Source organism: Miniopterus schreibersii, assembly GCF_964146895.1.
Source record: "Miniopterus schreibersii genome assembly, chromosome: 3".
Lineage (NCBI taxonomy): Eukaryota > Metazoa > Chordata > Mammalia > Chiroptera > Miniopteridae > Miniopterus > Miniopterus schreibersii.
Genome location: NC_138103.1, coordinates 16,974,824 through 17,001,080, shown reverse-complemented (window position 1 = coordinate 17,001,080; position 26,257 = coordinate 16,974,824). Strand labels below are relative to the sequence as shown.

At 47.0% G+C, this 26,257-nt stretch overlaps 1 protein-coding gene across 1 annotated transcript in view; it reads left to right on the top strand.

The window, feature by feature from the left end:
* GRIN2A (glutamate ionotropic receptor NMDA type subunit 2A) overlaps positions 1–26,257 on the top strand; it is a gene marked incomplete at its 5' end in the record, with an annotated part of 356,407 nt that overhangs the window by 171,147 nt on the left and 159,003 nt on the right. Inside the window, one exon of the mRNA XM_081131656.1 lies at positions 25,196–25,788. Coding sequence (XP_080987782.1) covers positions 25,196–25,788 — 593 coding nt within the window. The remainder of the gene's footprint in view (positions 1–25,195; positions 25,789–26,257) is intronic.

The window sequence follows — 26,257 nt, the reverse complement described above, 5'->3', positions numbered from 1 at the left end:
CTCTCGTCACCCACCACCAGGCGATAGCCATTTATGAGTCAGACCAGACCAGCTGGCTGATATGGCACAGGGGGTTAGGAGAGGAATCTATTCTAGCTGTTGGTATGGAAATGCTGAAACGCCAGGCAGTGTTTGTTCTGCCAGCATCTGACTATGCAATGGGTAGTATTTAGTGAGAAATTCTTACATTATTAGAAACTTTTGTTCAAATGGAAACTAGCTCTAGACTTTTTCATCTTTTTGGAGCAATTTTTTAAAGACCTGAGCATCCTTAGGATTTACTGCTTATTTGGTTCAGATTTGCAAGCCTACTGGCCCCAGAGGCTTTTCCTTTGAATCTGATGTAATAATAAGAATAGTAATTTCATAGCAACTGAACATTTTTCGGAACATATACGCAAGGCATTGTGCTAAGTAATATCGTATGTGGTAGACAGATAATGGCTTCTCAAAGATGTCCACGTCCTAATCTCTGGAATCTGTGAATATGTTACTTTACATGGCAAAAGGGACTTTAGTTGTGACCTTGAGATGGAGAGATTATCCTGGACCATCCAGATGGGTCCAGTTTAATAATATAAATTTTGAAAAGATTTTCATTGCCCCAGAAGGTTCTCTTTTGCTCCCAAGATAACCGCTATTCTGAATTCAATCGCTGTAGAGCAGTTTTGCTGGTTTTTGAACTCTATATAAAATTTCTGTCATGGTATGTTATAAATGGAATTGAATGGTGTGCATTCTTTTGTGGCTGGATTCTTTAAGCATCATATTTCTGAGGTTCATCCATGTTGTTGAGTATTGAAAGCTCTTTGCTTCTGCACTCTTCCAGTGACCCCATATCATTAGATGAGTGCCCAGCCGGGAAGATGGGCTTCCTATTGCATTATGGCTGCTTATTGACATCTGAGTGGTACCTGGTGATTCAAGCTTGTAATGTCTTCCTCATGGGCTTCAGCTTCAGTGAGGCAGTGGTTCCTGGTGCATAGTGGAGGCTTAATGAAGGGCCATTAAGTAAATGAGCACATGAACAAGTGTTTCTCTACCTAGTATCTATTGGGTGTTCATTATATACCATGCACTATAGCGCTGAGTATTTTGCATTCATTATGTCAAGTAAATGAAAACAATAACAATAACTCATTTGAATGGTTATTATCTCTAGTATGTAAATCAAGAAATTGAGACCAAGAACAATACACATTGGGCCCAGGTCATACAAATAATAACTGATGGACTGACTGATTCCAACAAATATGTTCTTCACACTTGTCTGGGCTATTTTTTTTAATCCTCACTGGAGGATATGTTTTTATTTATTTTAAAGAGAGAGGAAGGGAGGGAGTAAGAGAGAGAAACATCGATGTGAGAAACATTAACCGGTTGCTCCCCTTATGTGCCCCAACTGGGACTGAACCTGTAACCTAGGTACGTGTCCTGACCAGGAATTGAACCATCAACATTTGGTGCACAGGACAGTGATCCAACCAACAGATCCACTGACCAGGGATGGGCTGTCTATTTTTAAGTAAAGTTAATTGATTTTTCCTTTATGAAGGAAACACAGGCTGATTATAGAAAGTTTGAGAAATATAGAAAAGCGAAAGAAGAAAACATAAAGGCATCAATCTGCCACCACCTTAGGACAATCACTATTTTATTTTGTGACAACCTTCTTGTATTATTTTATATAGTATATTATTTGTTTGTTTAATATAGTAACGATCATGGTACACCTGCAAAATTATATCTTACTTTCCATTTAACTTTTTCCTGGGTTGTTATAAACTCAGTGGCATTTAATTCAATATTCATTCAACTGCTGTGAATGGATTACTTGCTGTGAGACATTATTTATTGAGCCCCTCCTGTGTGCAGGGCACTATGCAAAGCTCATATTCTGCACCATTAGGCTCTACTGGCCCTTACCTGAGCCAGCTGAATTGGGACCCAACCTGAAGCCACACCATCTCCTACCCCTTAGAGTGTTGACATTGTTGGAATTCTATGCCTTTAATGGATCCCTAGGTTTGTTGCTACGTGCTACCTTTTTAATTAATAAAAGAAGAAACCCACAAGAACACCATCAAAATTCCCTGCAGATTCTCTGAGCTTCTTGCTTTAGCACAGCAGGAATCCTGTATAACAAATTGGAGCGGGACTGGAATTCATCATCCCAGGTGAGGAGTTCACAGATCGCATACCAGAGCTCGGGCTGCATATTTAAATACTAACTAGGCTTGCTCTGCAAATAGATGGAAGGGATTCCCAAACCAGAGTGCCATAACTTGATTTGCAGAATCAGGTCAAACCCTCAAGCTCATTATGAGCTCTTATTGGAGGATTTGAAATAGGAGACACAATGTCAGGTTCAGAGATGCGAGCTGGTGGGTGGGTCGGGGTGGGCAAATGAAGCTAGCCTTTTTGTCTCTTAGGAGGTTGGAGAAGATGTTTCCCAAAGGGCTGTGAATCATTTGAGGCAGATTTCAGGGCATTGCAGCAGATGAATGCAAATTCAGCCTATTTCTCTGGCCCAGTGGTTACTCATACTTGTGACACTCAAAACCAAACATGTGAATGGGAAGGATGCTTATGGGGCAGCGTAGAGGCAGACCACACCAGATCGGAGGCTCCAGCAGTGTTCAGTGACTTTATGGAAAGATGATTATAAAAATGTGTGCTATGAGGCATAAGCTAAACATTTGTCTGTGTCAACATAAATTAGCATCGATTCTCTTTTTGTGCAGTTCACATAACACCTTCTTTATATTCATCATTAGTTCATTTGTTGAACACCTCCTATATGCCCACACAGGTGATATAATAGTGGACTTTATAATCTGTTGAGTCACTTTAGGTATTTATTGAGCACCTATTGTATGTGGCTCGGGAAAAGGTGGAAGTGTGAAGCTATTTAAGTTCTAACTCCTGTTCTTGAGTAGCTTGCAATCTGGTATGAAAGTTAAGATATGCAATGGAGCCCGGCAGGGCATGGCTCAGCGGTTGAGCGTCGACCTAGGATCCAGGCGATCAGGGTTCGATTCCTGGTCAGGGCACATGCCCCGGGTTGTGGGCTCAATCAATGACTCTCTCATCATTGATGTTTCTGTCTCCCTCTCCTTTCCTCTCTCTGAAAATCAATAAAGATATATTTTTTTTAAAAAAAAGATATGCAATGGATAACGGACATGGTGTCTGAGCAAATATTCTTCCCCCAGCTCACTCTAATTCTTGATAGATGTTTTGGCAAGATATTTTCATTCCATGGGGTTCGTCCTAGGGCCAGTTGAGGAGCCAGTGACTCAGAATCTGCTTTAAAAATACATATTCCTGTACCGCACCTTGGGTCTACTAGACAGATAAAATCTATGGGACTAGGGCCTCAGGAGACTATGGATAAAAATAGGACAGCAGGATTGAACTTGTGTGTGTGTGTGTGTGTTGTGTGCATGTATATGTATGTGTGAGGGGGGTCATTCATAGGTGTGAGGGGTAGTCAGTAATAACTTTGTCAACTAACAGTCTGATTTGCCAACAGAGATGGGTTTAGAGGCTCAACATCACCCAATGTGGGGATCCATGACTTTGTGGCAAGTCAGCATTCAAGGAGGCTGGATGTGGTAGCAGTTCAGGGTGGACTCGGTGACACATGGTGGCAGTTATAGTAACTAACTGTACTGGGAGTTCTTTGTGTGCCAAGTGCTTTTATGCCATCGTCACCTCTGATCCTCTCAGTCTCTTACATGGAAGGTATGGTTGTTATCTCCATGTGTAGAGGAGGGAACCAGGGCACAGAGACCTTAAGCAGTTTGCTCAAATCTCCCACCTTGGAGACAGCAGAGCTGGAATCCCAATGCACTTAGTCACTATTCCTCCTTCCCGGTATAACCTAGAGAAGCACACACCGTAAATATGACCAATGAGCCAACCTGTCCTTTGAGGAGGATCTTCATTGGCAAGTGTTGCTCGCGAGGGTGACCCATGTGACACTTCGTAACCCTAAGATTGTGGCTGCTAGAGCCTTCAGGAAGAGATTTGGGTGATGTTCTCCTGCTCATGCCTACAGAACAGTCCTCAGGTAAGGATCAGAGAGGTCCAGGGAATGCCTCTTCGAGCACCTTGCCCTTCAGAGTTGTCATTGGTCATCATTTTGGTTGAGGAATTAATTGCCAAATTAATCAAGAGTTCAGATTGTCCCATTCCTCACCCGCTTTCCTTGGTTGGGAATTCTGGCCCCTCTCTAGGCATGATGTGATTGCATGATCCCAGTCATCGCCTTTCCTCTAGGAAGCTGCCTCTCGGGACTTAGATTTATTTCATTTCTGCCACTCTCGCTGCTCAATACAAGCAGAGCACAACTATGGATTGAAATTTTTCCCCTGATAATGTCTTTCAAGGAGAATTGGGGTTTCACAAGAGGAGACATGAAAAAGGAGGTTCCTTAAAGGAAACCAGTTTCTAGACCAGAATGCTGAGGAGAGCTTTCAGAAGTGAAAGACCACGTTCCTTCTTGGGTGGCCCCTGGGGGCAAGTGGCGGCTGTCATGCAGCAAAAGCAGCCCTGGGCTTGCAGTTCCATCCTGGACCCACCCTTTGTGAGCTGATCGTGTGGGCAGGCTCCTTAACTCGCCTTCCCCGTGAGTAAAACCAGGGTCTAGGATCAGGTAGTTTCTTTCTCAGAGCTGAGAACAGGCCCAAGGCAGGGAGCACACAGGGTCAGAGTGACAGGCCAATGGTGTTCCCATGTGGGAGGAAGTTAAGAGCATTTTGTGGTCACAGAGAAACAAAACAGTGCTAATAAGGTAATTAGCACCTTTTCTCTGATTAGCAGCCAGGGAATTATTGACAGATTAAATAGAAGCTGTGAAAAGATCCCTGGGCAACTGAGGGGTGAGAGAAAGGTAATAGCCTGTTTTCTCCATATAAAAGAATATAAATATGTTTTATAAGCAGAAAATGGGTCTCTCCCACCCTCGCCCCAATGGCTTCCTTTCAGACCCTCACCCTCACCCTTGCGCAGGAAGCCCCCTCCTCCCGAGAGGCACTATTTCCTCTCCTGTTGCCAGGTCGCTGCTATTCCAGTATCCCTTCCTCAGGAGAATTTCTGACCATCAGTTTCCTTCATCGCGTGTTCTTAAAGCACCATATACTTTTCCTGAAAATGCAGATGTCAATGGCAATTTTACATTTGCGTGGCTGTGTGATGAATGCTTGTCTTCCCTTCCATCTAGACCATAAGCTCTGTGGGTGCAGGTTTCAGAATCCCCAGCCTTCAGCACGGTGCCTGCTACAGAGATGAATACATAAGAGAATGAAGGAATGAATTAACTAAAGGGAAGCACAGCTGAGTGATACTTGACATCTGGTCTTTTGTATAGCTCTGGGAGGTCGGTAAAGCTGGGTCCGCTTGTCATGCCCGGAAGCAACCAAGCTTCTGTGGATGAGCGAAATGAAATACCTTTCCCAAGACCCGTGCCCCCGTAAACCAGACTCACACATAACCCCTGAGAATCTGAGATTTTATTCATTGTTGCTTTAAATATGGGTATGATGTTGCTTATTGCTAAAAGCAGAAGTTTAAAAAATTTAGAAATTAAAAAAATGAACAAAATACAACAAAAACAAAAATGAAAGACAGGCAGCAAAGCCTACAGGACAGTGCACTCTGTTCAGACTCCTCCCCTCAGCGTGAGCTGCGTCTGAACAGAGTCTACCTGTTGCACCGAACTTGCGGCACAGGCCTCGGTGCTCACCAGCTAGTAGCCAGGAGTGAGGATTCTGGCAGAGTCATTTTGCATCTTGACCATCAGCTTGGATAAGAAAACCTTTCAGGGATGACGCAAGCAACTTTAAGGAATGACGTGGGTCCCGCACCCAGTGCCTGGCCGAGATTTGTCATCGTGATGCACAAGCTGCTGGGCATTTCTTACTACAGGGCATGTAACCGACCCCACTCCCCGGCCCGCTGGAGAGAAACCCTGAGTTCACTGTCTTTCCTGACGTTGTGTCTCGGGCCCCAGTGCATGCTGACACACTCGGGCAAGGCTCTAGCCTCACTCAAAACGAGGCAGTGAAGCAAAACAAAACCAAAAACTGAGTGAGGCCCCTCTGCATGCTGGGGGTACAGTCATGAGTAAGACAAAGGAAGGCAGACAAAACCAAACGTCACCCATAGTTCCCGCCTTTACGGAGCGTATGTGCCACTCAGAAGAGCCTTTGTGGTAGCCCCAGCCCCCCATCTGAGTTTCACTTTCTGTGGTTTCAGTTACCCCTGGTCAACCACGGTCTGGAAATATGAAATGGAAAATCTCAGAAATAAACAAGCCGTAAGTTTTAAATTGCAGGCCACCCTGTGTGCCGCACTTCATCTCATCACGTGGGCTCTGTACCATCTCCCGTCATCACAGGAGGAAGGCTGAGTACTGTACAGTAACATTTGGGGAGAGAGAGACCACAGTCACGTAACTTCTATTATAGCATGTTGTTTTAATTGTTTCACTTTATTATTGCTGTTGTTAATTTATTACTATGCCTAATTTAGAAATTAAACTTTATCATAGATATATATCTATAGGAAAAAACATAGCATATATAGTCTGGCTCTGTCTGTGGTTTTGGGCATCTACTGGGGGTCTTGGAACATATTCCCTGTGGATAAGGGGGGGACTTACTTAATGATAATTAACAGCCACATTAAGTGCTATGAAAATACAAGGAAGAGCATAGAAGAGAGGAAGTTTACCTAATCAAGGAAGTCAGGGAAAGCAGCCCCTAAAAATTGACAGTTTAGCAATGAAATGAAGGATGAGTTAGGAGACTGAGAAGGACGAGCTGGAACAGCACAAGCAAAGGCACTGTGGCGGGCACAGGGGCCTGAGAGGTCACGGTAGCGGAAGGGGAGAAAGCAAGGCAGTGTGTGGTCTGAGATGAGCCTACAGAGGTAACAGGGCCATGGCCCTGCTGGCGTCTACGGGCCACACCGCGGTTTGTGGTGTTTGTCCCGAGAGCCATTTGACACTGAGTGGTCAGGTCCACAGTGGAGAGAAATTCAGGTGTCAGGGGGATGAAACCCTCTCCTGACTCAGGTATTGGTTGCAAGGATTTCCAAAGTGCCTACAAGGATGACACCAAACTCAAATCCCAACCAGACAGCCTGCAGAGTAAGTACATCATGATGCCGGGTGTTTGCATAAAAAATCACCATGGAGCAAATCTCCCACCACCTGCTAAACATTTAACACTAGTTAACATGATGAACATGATGTGACCTGGAGAAAGGAGAACTTTGACTAATAATGAATCCTGGGGCTCGTCCCACAGCCTGGCTCGCTTCACTGATGCATTTCATCTGAGTGTGGAGAGGATTGGCGTGTTGGGCAGACAGAGTCATTTAGAGGCAAAAGGCTCATTAAATTCCCAGCTTTTTTTTTTTTTTTTTGGTACCTGCAGCGTTTTTGTTTTTCTAATTCATGGCCTGAAAGTTTTGTTGGCAAGGGATTAAATGAATGAAGAGTGTTGGGTTTCTATGCCAGAATTGCCCAATCGTCATCTCTTGTGAGCTTTAGAAAAAGAGGCATCTGAGTGGGCTCTTAATGAGCAAGCGTTCAGTGGCCCCTAGGTGTTCGGCTCTCTTTGTCCTGTTCAAATGAGAGATTGTTGGCAACCTTCCCTGAGCCGACAACAGAGAGATGACGGGGGTGGGTAGGGGTGGGGGGGGGAGGTGAGCTGCAAAGAGCAGCCATCCCTACTCCACAGGGTGTCTGTGAGGCTGTCTCAGTCGGCTGACTGTGTTCAACCTCTACACCGTTTATGTTCCCGGGAGCAGAATACAATTAGGTTTCATATTTTCTCTGCAAAGAGAACGGGGGTGTCCAGAGTGAAGAACTAAGGAGCCCCACTCTCCAACACTGACGGTGTACTGTGAGCCTGCGTTTTGCAATTAAACAGAAAGAAAAGTGTTCCCTTCACCGTCCTTTGTTTGAGGACTTCCCGTGTTTTCTTGCACAGGCTTCTCTGTCTGGCACTGGAGGAAATCCGTAGACGACCCGGTGGGTGGGCAAAGGGAAGCCCCGGGAGGAGCTGGCTGGCCCCAGTTTGATCCCAGCCGCAGAGGGATTCTTCTCGCTGCCTCAAAACACCTTTGTGTTGGGGGGGAGCACAGGTTGGTTGGAGCGTTGGGCCTTCTTCCATTGCCTACTTCGCTGCTTGTGTCCCCTCACTCTGGATCACTGGGGCCTGGCCTCTGAGCCCTCCACTCCTGCGAAAGCCCGAGTGACCATCTCGCTGCCCTGTGCAGCAGCCCTTTCAGCCGTCGTCCTGGACACTTCGGACACCTCCCACCCTTCCCTCCGTCTCCGAGCTCTCTACTCCCTTTGGCTTCTGAGACTTCCCCCTCCCCTGCGTTTTCCCTGTACCTCTCCTGCATGTCTTCTGTCTCCTTTTCGCGTATTCTTCCTTCTGCTAGACCATTCTTTCTAATGTTTTCCTAAAGTTCTCAAGGCTCTTCTCATTCTGCATGTGCTAGGTGATGTCATCCTCAGCTGTCCACAACCCCCTGAAGGCGGACAAGTCCTCATTCTCCCACTTCAGCCCTGTCTCCTTTCCTAATCTTCTTTCCTCCCTTCCTCCCTCCCTCCCTCTCTCTCTCCCTCCTTCCTTTCCTACCTTCTCCTGGCCCGACTTTCCCCCTTCCTTCCAACACAGTTTAAATAGCTTCTACTCAGTTTAGCAAATATATGTATTAAATACCATTATACAGCAGGCTCTGTTACAAATACTTGGAATGTATCAGTGAACAAACAAGATATCCCTTATAGTCTATCAGGGACAGTCAGACAGGAAACAATAAACATAATAAGTAAATCCTATGAATTGTTTGGAGCATAAAGGTATCAGCGCTTTGGAACCAGATCCAATGGTACTCTACAAAATGAGGCCGAAGGCCTGGACCCACCCTTGGGGCCGCCTCCTCTCCTACCCTCCCCTCCTCCCCACCCTCCCAGCCCAGGTTTCTCTTGTATAAAAACAGAAGAAAGAGAGCCATCGACCAGTTTCCCATGGCTTCCACAAGGGCAGAAACAAATATGAGCTGTCTAAGCGTGAGGGACGTCGTTGGGGCTGGAGGCAGCGGGTGATGTGTGTCGGGGCTTGCCCTGCCCCGGAGGCCCCGGAGAAGCTCCTTCGGTGTCCAGCTGCAATGCAGAAGGTGAACCTGCTGAGCTCGAGGAGCCGTCAGCTGACTGAGGCTCCGCCTGAAGCCAGCCCTGAGTGTGGCTGCAACTGGGAGGCCCCGGGGTTAAGCAAGACTATTATCAACTGAGTTTTCTCTCCTTTAAATAGTAACTTGGAACGCTTTTCAGAGGCTGGCATTCAATTTTCCCTTTTATGTCACTTCTCAGGAAAACACTCAAACCATCAATTTTTCTGTTAAAAATCTCTCCCTTCCACCCCTTGTTTAAGCTCCTAATTTGTGCTCAGAGTTCAGTTGTGACGGTGAACTCTAATCACAGTGAATTCATCTTCCTTTTTTGAGCTTTAAGTGGATATTGGCCTAACACTTGCAGAGAACAAACAAATGTTGGCTTTTTGATGTGCGGGAGGGCGCACACACGGGCACGGATGCGCACATGAGCACTTAGCGTGGCCCTGCTCAAGGGCCTACTAGGCTCTGAGAGCATGAGAGATGAATAAGTCTGAAGCTCTCAGATACCTCAGTCAGCCCACATGTTATAGGAAGGTCTGGAATCTGTTAGCTTCGTGGGGAGGTGATTAGCAAGCAGCATGTTATGTCCAAGGAACGTGGGGCAGATTAGCTTGCTAAATCTCTTGGCACTAGTTTAGGGCCCATGCTTCTGCTTTGGAGGCATTACTTCTAGAAGGAGAAGCTGGTAATGACCAGCTCAGTGCTGAGGAAGGGGGAGCTTTAGGCCACATTAGAATGTATGAACAGGAGCCAGCATCGGGTCAACGAAAGGGAGCGAACAGGTTAAGACTGATGAGGGGGTGGGTGCCCATTGCCCAGTGGTGGGCAAGCTAGGGCTTTGGAACCCAACAAAATTCAAATGAACTCACTTTGACATTAATACTGCTACTCCATGGGTCATGCTAATGATTAAATGAGATAATGTGGAAAAAGTGACAGGGGTGCAATAACCGGTAGGTAGTAAAATAACCCCTGTGGGTCAGGCATGGTGTGACAGGTTTGTGCGCATGAGCTCCTCTGATTCGTGAGATGGGTGGTGGTTGCTTTTCCCGACTCCCGGCAGAGGAAACGGAGGCTTGACGATGTTGAGTTTGTTTCTGCCCTAGCACAGGGCAGAAGGGAGATTTGAACGCGGATGTCTCATCCCCTAAATCCATGTGCCGTCCACGGCACCAGCTCTTCCCCTGTGATTCTGCTGGGTCTGTGCTCTGGCAAAGCAACTGTACCATCCTGTTTGAGCCTGTGGAAGAGCAGGAAGGGCCACGCCTGTGTCGGAGCCCCGTCTAGAGGAGACTGTTGTCACAGCTGCTCAAGCAATAGGTTCTGCGAGGACGGGGGTGACTGATGACCTCAAGGCGGCTTGGCGACTTCAGATACCCAGGAGGAACAGGGGCATATGGGTGGCAGTGTCCTCCTAGAGGCCCCTGGGAATTCTTCCTTCCCGCTGGGCCAGTGCCTCAAGTGACCCTGAGGTGCAAGGGCTCCCTAAGGGCCCCATCCCACCAAGGGGGCTACAGGCTGAAGGAACCTGGATAAAGCAGCCAGCTTCAGCTGTAGCCCTGCTTGCTTTAGTTATTTATTCTTTGTCCATTTTATTGTGATAAAATGCACTTAAGGTTTACCACCGTAACCATACTAAAGCGTACAGTTCAGTGGCATTAAGTACATTCCAGTGTTATGCAACCACTGTTTCCCGAACCCCAAACGGAAACCCCATAGCCATTAGCAGTCATCCCCATTCCTCCGTCCCCCCCAGCTCCTGGCAACTGCTGCTCTGCTCCATCGGTATGGAGCTGCCTGGACGGGCCATATAAATGCTGTTGGACAGTATGTGGCCTTTCGTGTCTGGCTTCTGTGCTGAGGACATTAATTGGGAGGGAAGGCAGAAAAGGGGGCTTGGGAGTGAGGCAGAGTTTGGGGAAGGGAAACAGTGTGTCCTGTGCTCGTGAGAGCCCGAGCCAGCACCAACAGCAGCGTGGACACGGGTTCCTGATGGAATCTGTTCCGTTCCTGGGTTAGGATAGGGAGGGATACCATTTTCACCTGAGCCTGTCTGGTTGCTGAGTTATGGAGAGCAAGTAGCAAGGGTTCAGACAGTAAGGAAAACCAGCCTAATCCCCTTAAAATTCTGCATTTGTTTCCAGCCTTCAGATCATGAAGGTTTGGGTGAAAGGATTCCTGTGCTGCAGGCACTCAGATTTGCCTCCCAGCTCCTTCACCCCGCACTCCCACAGGCAGCACTCACTCACTTGTACCCCACCTTCCTAACCACGGATGCGCCCTGACTCGGCCACTCTCACTGAATAGTCAGTCATGCATTCCTTCACTCTGTCACGCCCACAACCCTCTTCTCTCACTCGCCCATTCATTCATTCTCTCATTCATTCATTCCTCCGCTTACTTATACCTTCAGCTAATGTGTTCTGGGCTCCACCATGGACTAGGAGCTAGATGGGGCTCAGTTGCTGCAGAGATGAATTAGCATTAATCTAGTTGCATGGAGACAGATATTTAAATAGGCACCTGAACTCCTGGTGATGAGCTCCACAACAGAGGCCTGGACAGCGTGTTCTGGGAGCACTGTGGGGTGAATGGGGAGGAGGGGAAAGAGGAGGTGGCAGTGCTGTTTGTACCCAAAGAGCTGGCACGTTGGCCCCCCACGTTGCAGTTCACGGAGATTTGTGCATCCCCATGTCACTGATGCCCGGTGCCCCTCCAGGTAACTAGAGTCCCACTAGGTCCATTTCAAAGATGAAAACATGGGGACTCAGAGAGACCGAGCCACTCCCTCAAGTTTGAAAGCAGCAGGGCCTGCACGCAGGAGAGAGGGTGGCTTCCCTCCCAGTAGAATCATTTCTTACCCTCAGATGGGTGTGGGCACCTTCTGAATGACAGGCTCCTCCCCGAACTTGTGGGGTTCCTGGGGGCTCCAGCTTTCTCACTCGGGGGCCCCTCTTCCTTTCCTTCCACACAGTTCAGTGCATCTGACTCACAGCCTCTCCCAGAAGCACTTTGTCAGATAAGACGACAGGATCGACAGGCTGTGACTTGCAGCTGTCGCCCAATGGAAACACACAGGGGTGAGGATTTCAGACACTGTCTTGTGTCGCTCCCCATTCCTCCCTGGAAGAAAGAGGACTCCTTCATGGCTGAAGGCTGCTGTGGGGCCTGACCCCTAGGTCTGAACCTCTGCTCTGCCAAATGCTGTGCGTGACCTTGGCCATGCCACTGAGCCTCTCCAATATTGCTCCTCAAAGATTTGTCCCTGGACCAGCACATGGTGCCACCTGGGACCTTGTGGGCAGTGCTCCAGCCTGCATCCACTGGGTAGCATCTGCAGTGGGACAAGGTCCCCAGTGCTTCCCATGTTTATTAAAATAATGAAGCACATCCCTCTGTGTCTCAACTTCTTCAACTGTATAGTGGGAGCAGAAATGCTTTCCCGGAAGGTCGGTGTATTAAATGCACTTGAAGCTCTTGGCTTGGCTGGAGAGTGGTTCTGGTTTGCGCACAACTGAAGGGGTCCTGAGGATGTGGGGCTTCCAGTTTTAACAGTGGGCCGAGTTGTCATCTCGTCTCAGCTCGAGCCTGGCACACAGTGCGGGCTCCTCGGGAGCCATGGTGTCGGGCTGTTATGAAGACATTTAGGGAACATGTGGAAAGAGCCACAGGGGACTGTCTGTCTGCATAGATGCTGTGCTGGTGGGCTGTAGGGCTTTGTGTTTCACTGTTGTCATTGTGGTTCATTCTTTCATGGTGACAACAGCCCCAGCCATCCCAGCTCCCGTTAATCAAGCTCTTGATATGAGCTGAGAGCAATCCATGCATTCTCGCAATCACACCAACCTCCTTAAGGTAGGGACTGATGTTCCCTCCACTTTAAAAATGAGAAAGTGGTGTCTGGAAGATATTAAGGATTCTGCCCAAGGTCCTGACGTTAGTAAGAGTAAGAGCCAAGGCCTGAACCCTCTGTCTATTTGGCACCAACTTCTGGGCCTTTAATAACATGAACATACAGGCTCCCGGAGGGGGAAGCAGTGTCTTCCGCAGGCTCAGCTCAGAGCTGTTGGTAGATGTTTCTTAGAGAACAGTGGGGTGTTTTCAAGGGGACGTTTCTACTAGAATGTTTACCACCAGGGCCTGCCCCCAGCAAGTGTTATGGGGATGCCGAGACTCTCCTTTTTCCAGAAATAAAGCTGCCTCGTTCGGTTCAGCAGCAGCCCTTCTGTGTGTGACAGCAAGAGATGGAGACTTAACGAACAGGACCAGTTTGCTTTTTCTCTTTGCTGGGACAGCTTAATGACAAATGATTATCATTGGTGGCAACTTGTCATGTCTTTCGTCTGGGTCACGGCGGCTGTGGCTGTCAGACTCTGAGGAAACCAAGCACAGAGGCACATTGAAGAAAAATCAGCAATAAAAAAATGGATAAAGAGCTCATTCGGAAAGAGGGAGATAGTGGAGAGGGGCGGCTGCCCCGGGGGAGGCGTGGATAAGAAAAGGGAAGGATGGTGAAGGGAAATGCACCTATCTGTGGTGTGAGCTCTTCTGATCTAAGTTTGGAAGGTGAATGGGGAATTAATCGCATGATTCTCTCCTTTTTTCCCCGTAGCCAAAGTGGCACCAGGAATCTTCGGTTGCCAGTGACAGAAAAGCTAATTCTAGTTGGCTTAAACAAAAAGAGATAACTGGGACATGCAATGACAGCATGGGTACTTGGCTTCAGGTGTGGCTTGAACAAGGTGCTCAATGAGGATGTTAGAACTTGGTAACTCTCCATCTTTCAGCTTTGCCTTTGGCTTTGGTTTCCTTCTCAGGGTGGTATATGGTGGTGGCAGGATGGCTGCCAGAAATTCTGGCTCAGTGTCCTTTCAGATTCAAGTCTAACAATAAGAGAAATTGTCTTTTCCTAGGTGCTTTCTCTACAAATCCTGGGAGTCAGTCTGAATAGACCGGGTTAGGACATGTTCCTACCCTTGAACCAATTGCTGATATTGTGGGGATTGGATGAGCCAATTGGCTTGACAGAAAGAGGGGAAAGGATGACTCCTGGTGGACACTCACTATCACCAGTAAGGGAAGGAAGGATGATCCGTGGTCAGAATAACAAATGCCTCCGATGTGGCTCAGGGAGGTTCTTGCTTCCCTAAGAAAAGGGATCTGAAAAAAAAAAGGCTTCAGGTTCACAGAGCAAGGCCAGTGGCTTAGTCACAGTGGAGACTGGCAAAAAACCAAAATAAAACATAACTACAACAACAAAAATGATGCTCCTGTGTCGCCTCCGGCAATTCATAATTGCTAACGACCCTGTTTGGAAGCCTTGAGTTAGATGCTCACCTGCAGCTTGACAGAGCACTTGGGTGAAGCCAGCTTCCGCCTTTGCTCTGTCCTTGCGTAGAAATAAGAGCATGAATCTCAGCAGGTGTTCCTTCTTGGCCAGCTCTGCTAACGATCCAGAAAGCCAGGCTGGGGCCAAGGGCATCAATCATCGTGTGGTTCTGATGAATGCAGAGGATATTGGGCTGTTCTAAACTAGTTGCCACTGGAGGCAAGAAATACATCTCTCGGTACGTTTGTGCATACTCTCCTCCAGCATTGTATTACTCGCTAGAGGGAGAGCTTGGCTCTGGCTGATGAGCTGAGACAAGGTCTGGAATGCCCAGGTAGACATGGGAGTTCCAGCCTTGCCATTCAAGGTTAGGGTACCAGTTGACTAGATGATATAGCCAACAGTTACATGCTTTACAGTATCTTCAATGTAGGCTGCCCTCTGGGGACAGATCAGAACCCCAAAGGGAAGAACAGGGCTGGCTCACATGAAACCCCAACATGCCCAAAGTTCCAGGTCCCTTCCCAGCTCCCCTGCTGGGAGACACTAATGGTGCATTTAACAGAGGAGTTGTTTGAAATGACATGGGCCTAGAATTAAATCCAGATCCCCTTCCATGATCTACAGACACCCGCTGTGTGATATGGCCTCTGTTTACTGTCCTAACTCATCCCTCACCGCTCTCCTTTAAATGTCAGCTGTTCGGACCTTCCTTCATTCCCTGAACTTGCTAAACCCTTTCCTACCTTTTCACATGCTGCTCCTTCTGCTTGGATGGCTCTTCCCACTTCTCAGCTTTTTCCTTGGCATTCTTTTGATTAGTGCCAATGTAGCCAACCAGCTGATCTACAATGGAGCTCCTCTGCCCTGCCAGCGTGGCTGAGTGGTTGAGCGTCCACCCAGGAACCCAGAGATCACGGTTTGATTGCCAATCAGGGCACATGCCCGGGTTGCGGGCTCTATCCCTAGTAAGGGGCGTGCAGGAGGCAGCCAATCGATGATGTTTCTCTCTCATCGATGTTTCTATCTCTCTATCTCTCTCCCTAAAAAAATCAATGAAAACATATTTTAAAAAATAAAGTAAAGCGGAGCTCTGCTGCTTTCCATGGCACTCCTGAACTATTGCTCATCTGCTTTCCTGGAAACTAGTCTATGTACTGATTTCCTCCTTCCTTGTCTAGCTCTTCCCATAAAAATGGACACTTCATAAAAGCAGGGACCTTCGCTTTGGTAGCCTTCTTTGCTAGATTCCCTTCCCCGAACAATGCCTGGTACATAATCAGAGTGTTAAATTCACTGAATGAATGAAAGCCGATCGGTAGATGAATGTTGCTTCCTAGAGCAGCACACCTGGCAGAGTCATTCAGATACATAAAGCACTAGTCTCCCTTTCTGCCCACGGGCAGCCTTGCAGACTCAGAATGCTATTCCAAGTTTCATTCCCAAGGCAGTGGCCTGGTGCCAGGCCAGGTTCTGAGGAGGCCTCAGAAGGGCATGGTGCCCTGCCCTCCAGAATTCTAGTCTGAGGGGCGGGTGAGATGCCTGCCCCTCGGAAACTAGGCAGCCACACACAAGTCAGGGCTGAGGGATGGAACATAAAGACAAGGGTGCTGGAAATTCAGAAGAGGAGGGATAAGTGGGAAGTGGGACCCTAAGAAGTCCATGATGGAGGTGAGACTTGGGGCTTAATGGTCACCACCATTAACATCAAGCCAACCTGACCAAGTGGCACCTATATGCCAAGTGCTTTATGTGCATTATCTCTGAAAATATGCCCAGGGACCCTTTTCAGATGGGGGAACGGGGCTATAAGTTAAATAACTCGCTTGCGGTAAGAAGGAGATCCCAGGTGGGCTGTAAGCAAAGCCCGTATCTGTCCTACAAACCCCCTGTTCCTTGTAGAAAGCATTTCATGCCCGATGACATCATGCATCAACAAAGAGAGTCAAATTAGGAGGCGAGAGGCCCTGTACCTGTTCACGCGGTACTACTCATGTGGAGAAAGTCATCCAAGATTCCCGACCTTAGTTTCCTCACCTAGAAAATTGGGAAGTTGGACTTAGCTGTGCCCCATCTTGCTGTCCATCAGAAGATTCTGGGGAAAATACATATTATAGGGATCCGTAATGGAGATTCTGATTCAGTGGGGATGGTGTGGAGCCTAGAAATCTGTAAGCGTAAAAAATTCCCCAAGTGAGCTGATGCACAGCTACAGGGTTGGAAACTGAAGGCTTAGATTAGTGTTTTCAGCCCTGACTGCACATTACACTCACCCAGGGAACAAAAAAAATCCTGGGCCCTGTCCCAGACCAACTGAATTGGCATCTTTAGGGATAAGACTGGCAGGGATCAGCTTTAAAGTTTAAACTGTTGAGCTCTTGAAATGTGGCTAGTGTGACTGAGAAACCAAATTATTTAAATTTATATTTAAATAGTCACATGTGGCCAATAGGTGCTGGGTTGGAAGCCCAGGCTCGGATGTGGTTGAAGGATTGGTAGTTCTATGTGGCTCCCTTTCTTGACCTCCAAACTGTAGAGCTCTTCTTAGACATTACCTTGCTTAATATCCATCCCCTCCACTCTGTTCCGAGAGACTAGTGCACAGACTCCGAGTTAAGACTGGTGTTCCCCTCCTGGTTTCTGCATCAGAGCACTCCAGCCGCCTTGGATAGCTACCCAAGCTGGGAACCCAACCGTCACCAGAAACTTAAGATTAAACTTCTCATTTGAAGAAAGGAGAGGAGAGAGCAAAGTGGTGATAGGCTCTTTTAGAAAAATGCTGGTGGATTTGCTCCTGAGCGAAGCAAACTGGGGGATAGAACATAAATTATAAAATGGTCCAATGAGTGGAGATTGCTTAGTCGAATTCTGTGTTTGTGGGTGATGGAGCTCATGTGTTTTGGGGAAGTGATGGACAGGGGAATATATGAAGGCTTCCTTTGATTTTCCTTTCAACACCCATTACTTGGCTTCATTAGATCACTCAGGAATTCAATTTGTTACATTTATGGAGCACCTGACCTCTCTCAGGTACTGAGAGAGATGCTGAGGCCCAGACACTTGAACTGTCATGGTGTGTGTTTCTACTTTATTCTGAAGGTTAGAGGAGCTGCTGAAAAAAATTAAGCAGAGGAACACAATGCTGCAATTTGAAAGTTAAAAAAAACTCCATGTCCTAACTGGTTTGGCTCAGTAGTTAGAGCACCAGCCCATGGACTGAAGGGCCTCTGGTTCAATTCTGGTCAAGGGCATGTAACTCGGTTGCAGGCTCCATCCCTGGCTGCGTGAGGGAAGCAACCAATTGCTCTCTAATAGATCCATTAGCAGTGAGAGAGGGGTGAGACTGGGATAGAGACTCCCTAGTTTGAGAGAGAATGGCCGGCCGTCTGAACGTGAGCAGGTATAATAGGGGAAGGAAAAAGAAATAAACCTGTGGGCTGGTGAACAACTAATAGATGCCTCTGGCTTGAATGGTGGTTAACTGTAGTAGTGACTGTGGGAAGAGACCCCTTCTTCTTCCCTCATAGGGGAAAAATGAAAGACAGAACAGAAGTCATAAAGTGGTCCGGGGAGTGGAGGTTGCTTGGGATGAAACTGTGTTTGTGAAGAATGGCGCGGATGTGCTTTTGGGAAATGGTACCTGAGGATGATTTCCCCTCTTGGTCCCAGTCCCCTACACAAACCAATCACCAACTGATGTGACATCTTTGACATTGATTCCCGTTTCCGGGTTGTTTTTTTTTCTGGTTTTGTGCCTCAAGAAAGACTGAGTGGTGGTTATGGAATACACACACACACACACACACACACACACACACACACACACACTTCTGTTTCCTGTTCCGCACACCTGATATCACTTTCCAAGTAACTAGGCATCCAGATTCCAGATTCAGATTGCCTGGGCCTTGAATCCTGGCCCTGCCATGTACCAGCTGTGAGCTTGGGCAAGTTACATTCTCTGAAGGATAATAATAAGACACCTTACTACATGCTACATTGTACCACATATCGGACCTGGCCAATTACTGCTAGCTGTGATGATACCCATGGTCACCAGCACGGTGATGGATGATGATGATGGTGGGCGATGATTATAATGATGGGGGTGGATCATTTTGGTGAGGAGGAGGAGGATGGATGGATGTGGTGATGGATGATGATGATGATGGTGGTGATGATGGGGGTGATGATGTTGATGGTGGTGGTAGGTGACAATGATGATGATGATGATTATAATGGTGGTGGTGGATAATGATGATGATGAGGATGGATGGATGTGGTGATGGATGATGATGGTGATGATGTTGATACTGATGGTGGTGGGGGATGACGATGATGATGTTGGTGGTGTGGGGGATGATAATGATGGTAGGTGACGATGATGATGATGATGATGTTGATGGTAGGTGACGATGATGATGCTGCTGGTGGTGGGGGATGATGATACTGATGGTGGTGGGGGATGATGATGATGATAATGATGGTGGTGGGGGATGATGATGATGATGGTAGGTGGTGATGATGATGATGATGTTGATGGTGGTGGAGGATGATGATGGTAGGTGGTGATGATGATGATGATGGTGGTGGGGGATGATGATGAGAAGGAGGATGGGTGGTTATGGGATAGAAATCCTCCAGTAGGACAGGTTCAGCTTATATGTATATGAGAATGCTATTCATCTGAATCCTCAAGTGTATCAAGCTTGATACCTTTATTTTTTATTTTTTTAAAATATATCTTTATTGATTTCAGAGAGAGGAAAGTAGAGGGAGAGAGAGAGAAACATCAATGATGAGAGAGTCATTGATCGGCTGCCTCCTGCACGCCCCTGACTGGGGACCGAGCCCGCAACCTGGGCATGTGCCCTGACCTGGAATCGAACCCCGATCGCCTGGATCCTAGGTCAATGCTCAACCGCTGAGCCACACCCGGCCTGGCGATACCTTTACTTTTTATCTCATCCATGGAAACTGAAATGAAAAATGTTTAAAAGCTCAGTGGATACACAATAAGAATAGCAGAAAGTACCTCAGGGCTCAACAAGGCAATCCTCTGGCAGGAGAAAGAAAATTCCCAAGGAGTTTCTCTTGATCTTTGCTGGGTCACCTGCACCATTAGCCTTTTTGTTGGTACCCACCCTGGCAGGCAGAAGGAAAATAAGCTATGGAAATGGGGGCAGGGTTGACCAGTCCTCTCATGCTTCCTGGGGATGAGCTTCCTGCTCATTTATTTCCTCACCAAATGTTTACTGGGCCCCTACTGTGTGCCAGACATCATACTAGGCTTTGAAGACACTAACTTGAATAACACCCTGCCATTGAGATGAGAGAGAAAAACAAATAAATCAGTGTTGGAGTTCATATACTAAGGTCACAGAAATTCCGTTTCAATTAGACTGGCGTGGGGCACAAGCATTGATGCTTTTAAATAACTTTCCAAGTGGTTCCCCTGTGCAGCCAGGAATGACAGCCTCTGTTGTGTGTAAGGAAACATTGGATGACATTTTGCAATAACTGAGCTACTGGCAGCTTGGGGCCACATGGATTTTAGGGAAATCACTTAACCTTTCCTCCTGTGTCTTTATGGGAAATGCCATCCATGAGAGTTATAACCACTTGCAATGCCTCAGCTCTTGGGGACTTAGAATCAGAGATAATGGGTGTAGGTGCCCTTGATAGCCTTTGTGGATGAGTAAGTGAAATGAAAGTTGGTATTGGATGTTATTAAACATCAAGCTATGATACCCATGGAGTCAGATCTCACCCTGAGGATGCAGTCAAGCTCTGGAACATTCTAGAACATTAGAGTGAGCCCTCATGTGGGACTGAAACAGAGAGTTGAGAGCAGACACCTGGAATCCCACACCTCCCCGCCTCCCTCGCTCTGTGTTTGAAACAGTTTGTTCTGTGTTCTGCAGAGCAGCGAGCAGGGGAAACTGCTTTTGCCTCAGAACCCAAGTGGGTGTCTGAAATCTGTTCCTCTCCCCCGGCTTCACGCTGCTGAGGAAGCTGGTGCCAGAGGTGGTTGGAGACTGATCTACAGAATCCGAAAAGGACAGGCTGAGTGAGGGCAGGAGAGGTTAAGTGCAGGAGTGCCAGCCTCTGCTGTCCAGGCAGGGAGCAGGAAGAATGTTGAAGGCCCTGAAAGAAAGGGCCATTTGGCATGTCAGCTGCCAGGCCCTGGGAACGTGGCCAACTCCCCCATCACCTCCTGCCAGTCCATAAAACCACCTCAGAAAAACCCAAGGCTAAACATGAGCCTCTTCAGTGCCTCGCTGTGCAATTATGTTTTGCAAATAACTCTCGCTTCCACCCCTTCAAGGGGATTACAATGTTTGGTCTACAGTGGTTTTTGACGATTGTTTCAGATGCTGGTGGAAGTGAAAGTGGTGTAAGGTAACTGTGTGAGGTCCATGAAGGACACAAGTGATGGTATCTCTCCAAAGCATTACTCATCAGTGTGAGGGAAGACAGTTCCTTCTCTTCACGCAGCCTCCTTGGGCTCAGGGAGAGTGGGCTGGTTTGCAGGGAGTAAGACTAGCATGCCAGTAGATCTGGAGATGCCAGTTTCTGAAGCAGGATAAGGTTCTCTTTAGGTTTCTGGCATGTCCATGTGGTCTAGAGTGCAGAGCACTTGGAGAGGAGCCCTTGAGCTGTTGGAGTCCCCATGGATAGATGAGCCTGTTACTCTTACCAGTTCATCCCATCTTCATAGCAGCCTCATGAGGTGGTGCTTATAATTCCCAAAGAAGCTCAGATGCAGAAAGTTTAAGTGGTTACCCATGGTCACATGGCTAGTTAATGCAGTGCCAGGACTTGAACTCAGGTCCGATAGAGCCCAGACCCCCTGCTGTTTCAACTACAAGGTTTGACTGGTGTGTATGCAGGGCTAGGCTAGAGAGTCTAAATTTAATGTGGCAGGTCTGGGGGTGGGTAGGTGACTATAGAATAGAGAAGTGGATTGGTTAAACCATCAGGCAGCCATGAATAGGTCGAGTAGGTGAGATGCTAAAGTCCAGAGTGTGAATGACCTCTTTAGCAGAGGACATAGCCCCTGACTTGAGATACTAAGATTCCTGGCTCATGGGGAAATAACAGTGACTTACATTTGTTGAGCATTTGATATGTGGTGGGTACTGTACTGGGTGCTTCTATACAGAGAGAATATGTAATCCTTACAACTCGATGACGAAATGCTATCATTGCCAACAGTATAGTGTGGCGGTGAAAAACTTGGAATCTTGAAGGCAGGTAAACCTGACTCACTACCTGTGTGACCCTGGAAAAGTCACTCTACCTCTGAGTCTGTTTCTTCATTTCTAAAATCGGGAAAATAATACTAGCACCAGTTTAGGAAGATGGCTAGGGGTGGGATTAAAGGATATACTACTTAGAAAGTGCTGAGCCACATGACTGTCAAAGAGTAGGCACTTCTTGCATGTTAGCTGGTATAATTATTACCATTGCCATACCCATTGCACACACATGCAAACTGAGGCTTGGAAAGGTTAAGTGAGTTTTTCCAAGGCCACACAATTAGCATCGGTACCTGGGTAGTTTGACCCCAGAAGTTACACTGCACTTCACTCAGGGAGAAGATATTAATGAGGATCACAATAGGGTAACAGGAGAGGTTTGGCTTGGATTAAAGTATTGCAAGACACGGGGCTGGGGATGGCACAAGGCAAGGAGCTTGCACATACTCTTCCCCAGATGGCCTGTGCCAAGCTCTTGGCCAATGAACTACTACCCCTATGATTATCTTTCTTCTTTATAAAGTTCCCAATGCAGCCATGCCCTCCTCTTTATGTGGAAAGGCAGATAAAACTAATTGTGCTTACAGCTCCGTCTTGTGCACAAAGATGCTCATGGGCCCACTGTTCATATCTTGCTCACAGTACATGGTGCAAGGGCGTTGGAGCATCCACATACCATCAACTCCTACGTCTAGCACGTTTGACCTGCACCTCCACCGATACCAGTTATCCCGAGGAGGTTTACGTGTGTGGGTTGTCTCAGAGACCTTTGTCATTGGGTTCCAGCTGTGCCCTAGCATGTGTCCTTCTGAGAACTTTCTTTGTTCCTTGCATGTTCAGTGCAAGAAGATGCTGGTCCCATTGCCTTTAGTGGTCGTAATGTAACTGGCGACTGGCTTCCTCAGAGGCATCTTTGCTCCTTGGGACTTATTCCATTTCTTCTGTAATTAAGTTTGGAACTTTTCAGTCCCATTCCAAGGGGCACCTGACAGTGCCTGAGGCTGATGACTATAGCTGCCTTGTGACTTCACGTCTGTGCTTTCTTCTGTGGGTGGGTTCATTATGTTGTTGCCTTTTTTGGTATTTAAGGAGGTTCTATGGACACATGCTGGGGCTTATAGGGCTCCGATATTCTCCTCCTTACTAGAAAAGGACACATTAAGTGCATTTTGGGGTATTTGATGGAGGAGTGGTTCCTCAGGACAATAGGGTGATAATGTTGAAAGCGTTTCATTTTTGGACATGACATTCAAGAGCCACACAAAATACAACCCCAGATACTGAATTCTTCCTTTTCACTTTATGTTTAAACCAAGGACGTGCTTCTTAGGCTTTGTTCACACATTCATTCTCTCATGCGTCTCCTCGCCCTCCATTAACTGATATGTCATGTGCCAAGCCTTCGCCAGGTTCCAGGGACAGGGGATTGAGGAGAGAAGAGGAAAACCTTTGCCCTTGAGTAGTTTACAGTCTTGTTGAGGATGATTTAAAATGATTAATCAATCCAAGAATATTGGATTTCTCCAAAAGCTACTGTAGGGGAAAAGATAATTATCCAAAGTCTTTAAATCTGTTTCCCATTTTAATTGATTTAATTAGGTAAAACTCATAGAACTGTGATGTTGGAAGGGGCCCAGAAGGCATTTATTCCTGTTTTTTCTCTCTTCCTTCAAGCCACGGTGCACTCAAATTATCCCCCTAACCCATGCATTTTGGAAAAGGGGAGTGTTTCGAAGAAATGTAGCTTTTGGCCCATTCAGATAAAACTTTCTGTTCAGTGAGCGCCCACAGGAAAAACTATGCAGACTTGTTCAAAGAGCTGAGATGCACAGCTACAAAGTATTGTTCTGAAAGACATGAATGGAATCATTCACTCAAAACACACACACACACACACACACACACACACACAGTCCCCATTCGTGCTACCGAGTGTGTGGTAAGTGCCCACGGTGAATGCAGAATGCAGAATGAAAGCATGGCTGCATTACAATAAGGGCCCTTTGAGAATTCCTTTAGTTCCCAGGAAGAAATACATCTCAGCATTTGTCAAATCCTGTTTTTTTATAACACAGAGCCATACCTTCTGTTTCACTGGCATTTTTGCACCATGGTTTAAGCATCTTCTATACACAGATCTTCAGTGATCCCAAGAAGGCTGTGGTTTGTGTTGGAAAGAGTGCCCGACATGGACTCAGAGCCCAAGCTTGGACACTCATTACCTCTGACCATTTCGTGGCTCTTTCCTGCCTGCTAACAATAGACCAGCCTCAGAGGATCATCTTGGAGACCTGATGAGTTAAGGGGTGTGAAGGTAATTTGTAAATTATACAACTGTATGCATCACCTGCCTTTTCCAAATGGAAACTTGTACTTGTGACTAGATCATAGGTTTAGGGAGATGTTAGGACTATTAGAAGCCCTTCAACTCAATCCGAGTTACCACGCCACTTCCCAGTGTAAGAGCTCAGAAGGCCTGAACATAGCCCCTGAGGCCATATGTGATGGGGTTCCTGCCAAGCTCTCCAACATCATCTCGTCACTTCTATTTCACAAACCATAATGCACTTATCTGCAGTTTCGGGAATAGTCAAGATGTATTCTCAGGGCTCCTCTGCCTCTAGTGTCCACCCATTTTCCCTCTGTCACACCTGGATTCTCCTTCAACACCTCTCTCAGTCCCTAGTTTGTGGAAGCTGCTCTTCCTCAAATTCCCCACAGATCTATGAAGGCAGAGACCATGCCTGCGTCTGTCTTATATGTCATTTTTCCAAGCTCTTAAATGCTGTTGCTGCATAGTTAGGTGCTCATCAAATATTTGTTGATGGAGCAGGTAGATGTCTACCCAGCATTTATTATACTTTATCTATATTACACAGGAGTCTAGATTTCAAGTGACAGAAATTCTGCTCAAATTGGCTGAAGTGAACATGGGAACTTGTTGGCTTATAAACCAACAGGTCCAGAGTACATGGCTTCAGGCACAGCAGACTCCAGGTGGTCCAAGGGTGTCATCAGGAATCTCTCTCTATTTACTGATGTCTTTTTGTCTCTCTTAGTTTCGTTTTCCTGTTATGAGCCAGGGGGCCAGAGAGAGTCCATTCTGTTGGAAACATATGGACTCAAAGGGGCGGGCAGATGGGGTGAACTCTCACTCTCAGAAGAAAATGAGAAGAATAGATGATGGTGTGGGCTCCAAGTTCAGGGCCTCTCATCTTTGTATTTCCAGTATCTATTCCAGGGTGGGGCGTATAGTAGGTGCTCGGGCATGTTTGAGAATGAATGGTATGTGATTTATTTTCCCTCACTTCTAGGAGGGGCCTTCTCTAAGCCTATAAAGACAAGTCGAGCTATATACACTGCCTTCTGCCTTCATCCTGTTTCCCTTTTTTTTACCTGTTGGCAGGATCCGACGTCTACCTTCTTCCAGTTTGGAGCGTCCATCCAACAACAGGCCATGGTCATGATGAAGATCATGCAGGATTACGACTGGCATGTCTTCTCCCTGGTGACCACCATCTTCCCTGGCTACAGGGACTTCATCAGCTTCATTAAGACCACAGTGGACAACAGCTTTGTGGGCTGGGACATGCAGAACGTGATCACCCTGGACACTTCCTTTGAGGACGCAAAGACGCAAGTCCAGCTGAAGAAGATCCACTCTTCTGTCATCTTGCTCTACTGCTCCAAAGACGAGGCTGTCCTCATCCTGAGCGAGGCCCGCTCCCTTGGCCTCACTGGGTATGATTTCTTCTGGATTGTCCCCAGCTTGGTCTCTGGGAACACAGAGCTCATCCCCAAAGAGTTTCCATCAGGACTCATTTCAGTCTCCTATGATGACTGGGACTACAGCCTGGAGGCAAGAGTGAGGGATGGCCTGGGCATCCTAACCACTGCCGCATCTTCCATGTTGGAGAGGTTCTCCTACATCCCGGAGGCCAAGACCAGCTGCTACGGGCAGACAGAGAAGCCAGAGGTCCCGCTGCACACTCTGCACCAGTAAGAGGGGGCACTTTGCTTGTCTCTCTTTGCCTGGGATCAGAGTTGGGTTGTTGTTGCTCTTGTTTGTTTAAATACTAAGAACAATGCATACTCATTGCTGAAAATGCGCACTGAAAATCAGGACTGTTGTGTATGTGCTTATGGGATTATTTTGGTTGATTCTGCATTTCTCTGACCCCTTCCTCCTTTCTCTCCTTTTGTTTTCAAGTAGCTTCGTATGTTGTGTCCTTCAACTTACTGTTTTTACTCAACAGTATACCTTGGAAATCTACACTTGAGATCTGTCTATCCATCCATCAATTATCTATAGATATATTTCAAGTATATACGTGTGTATATGTAGATATATGTGTATGCACACATGTATGAATATGTAGAGATATGTGTATATAGATATGCATATATAGACATATATATATATATGAATATCTACATTCTTTGTAACTTACACATTCCATAGGAACAT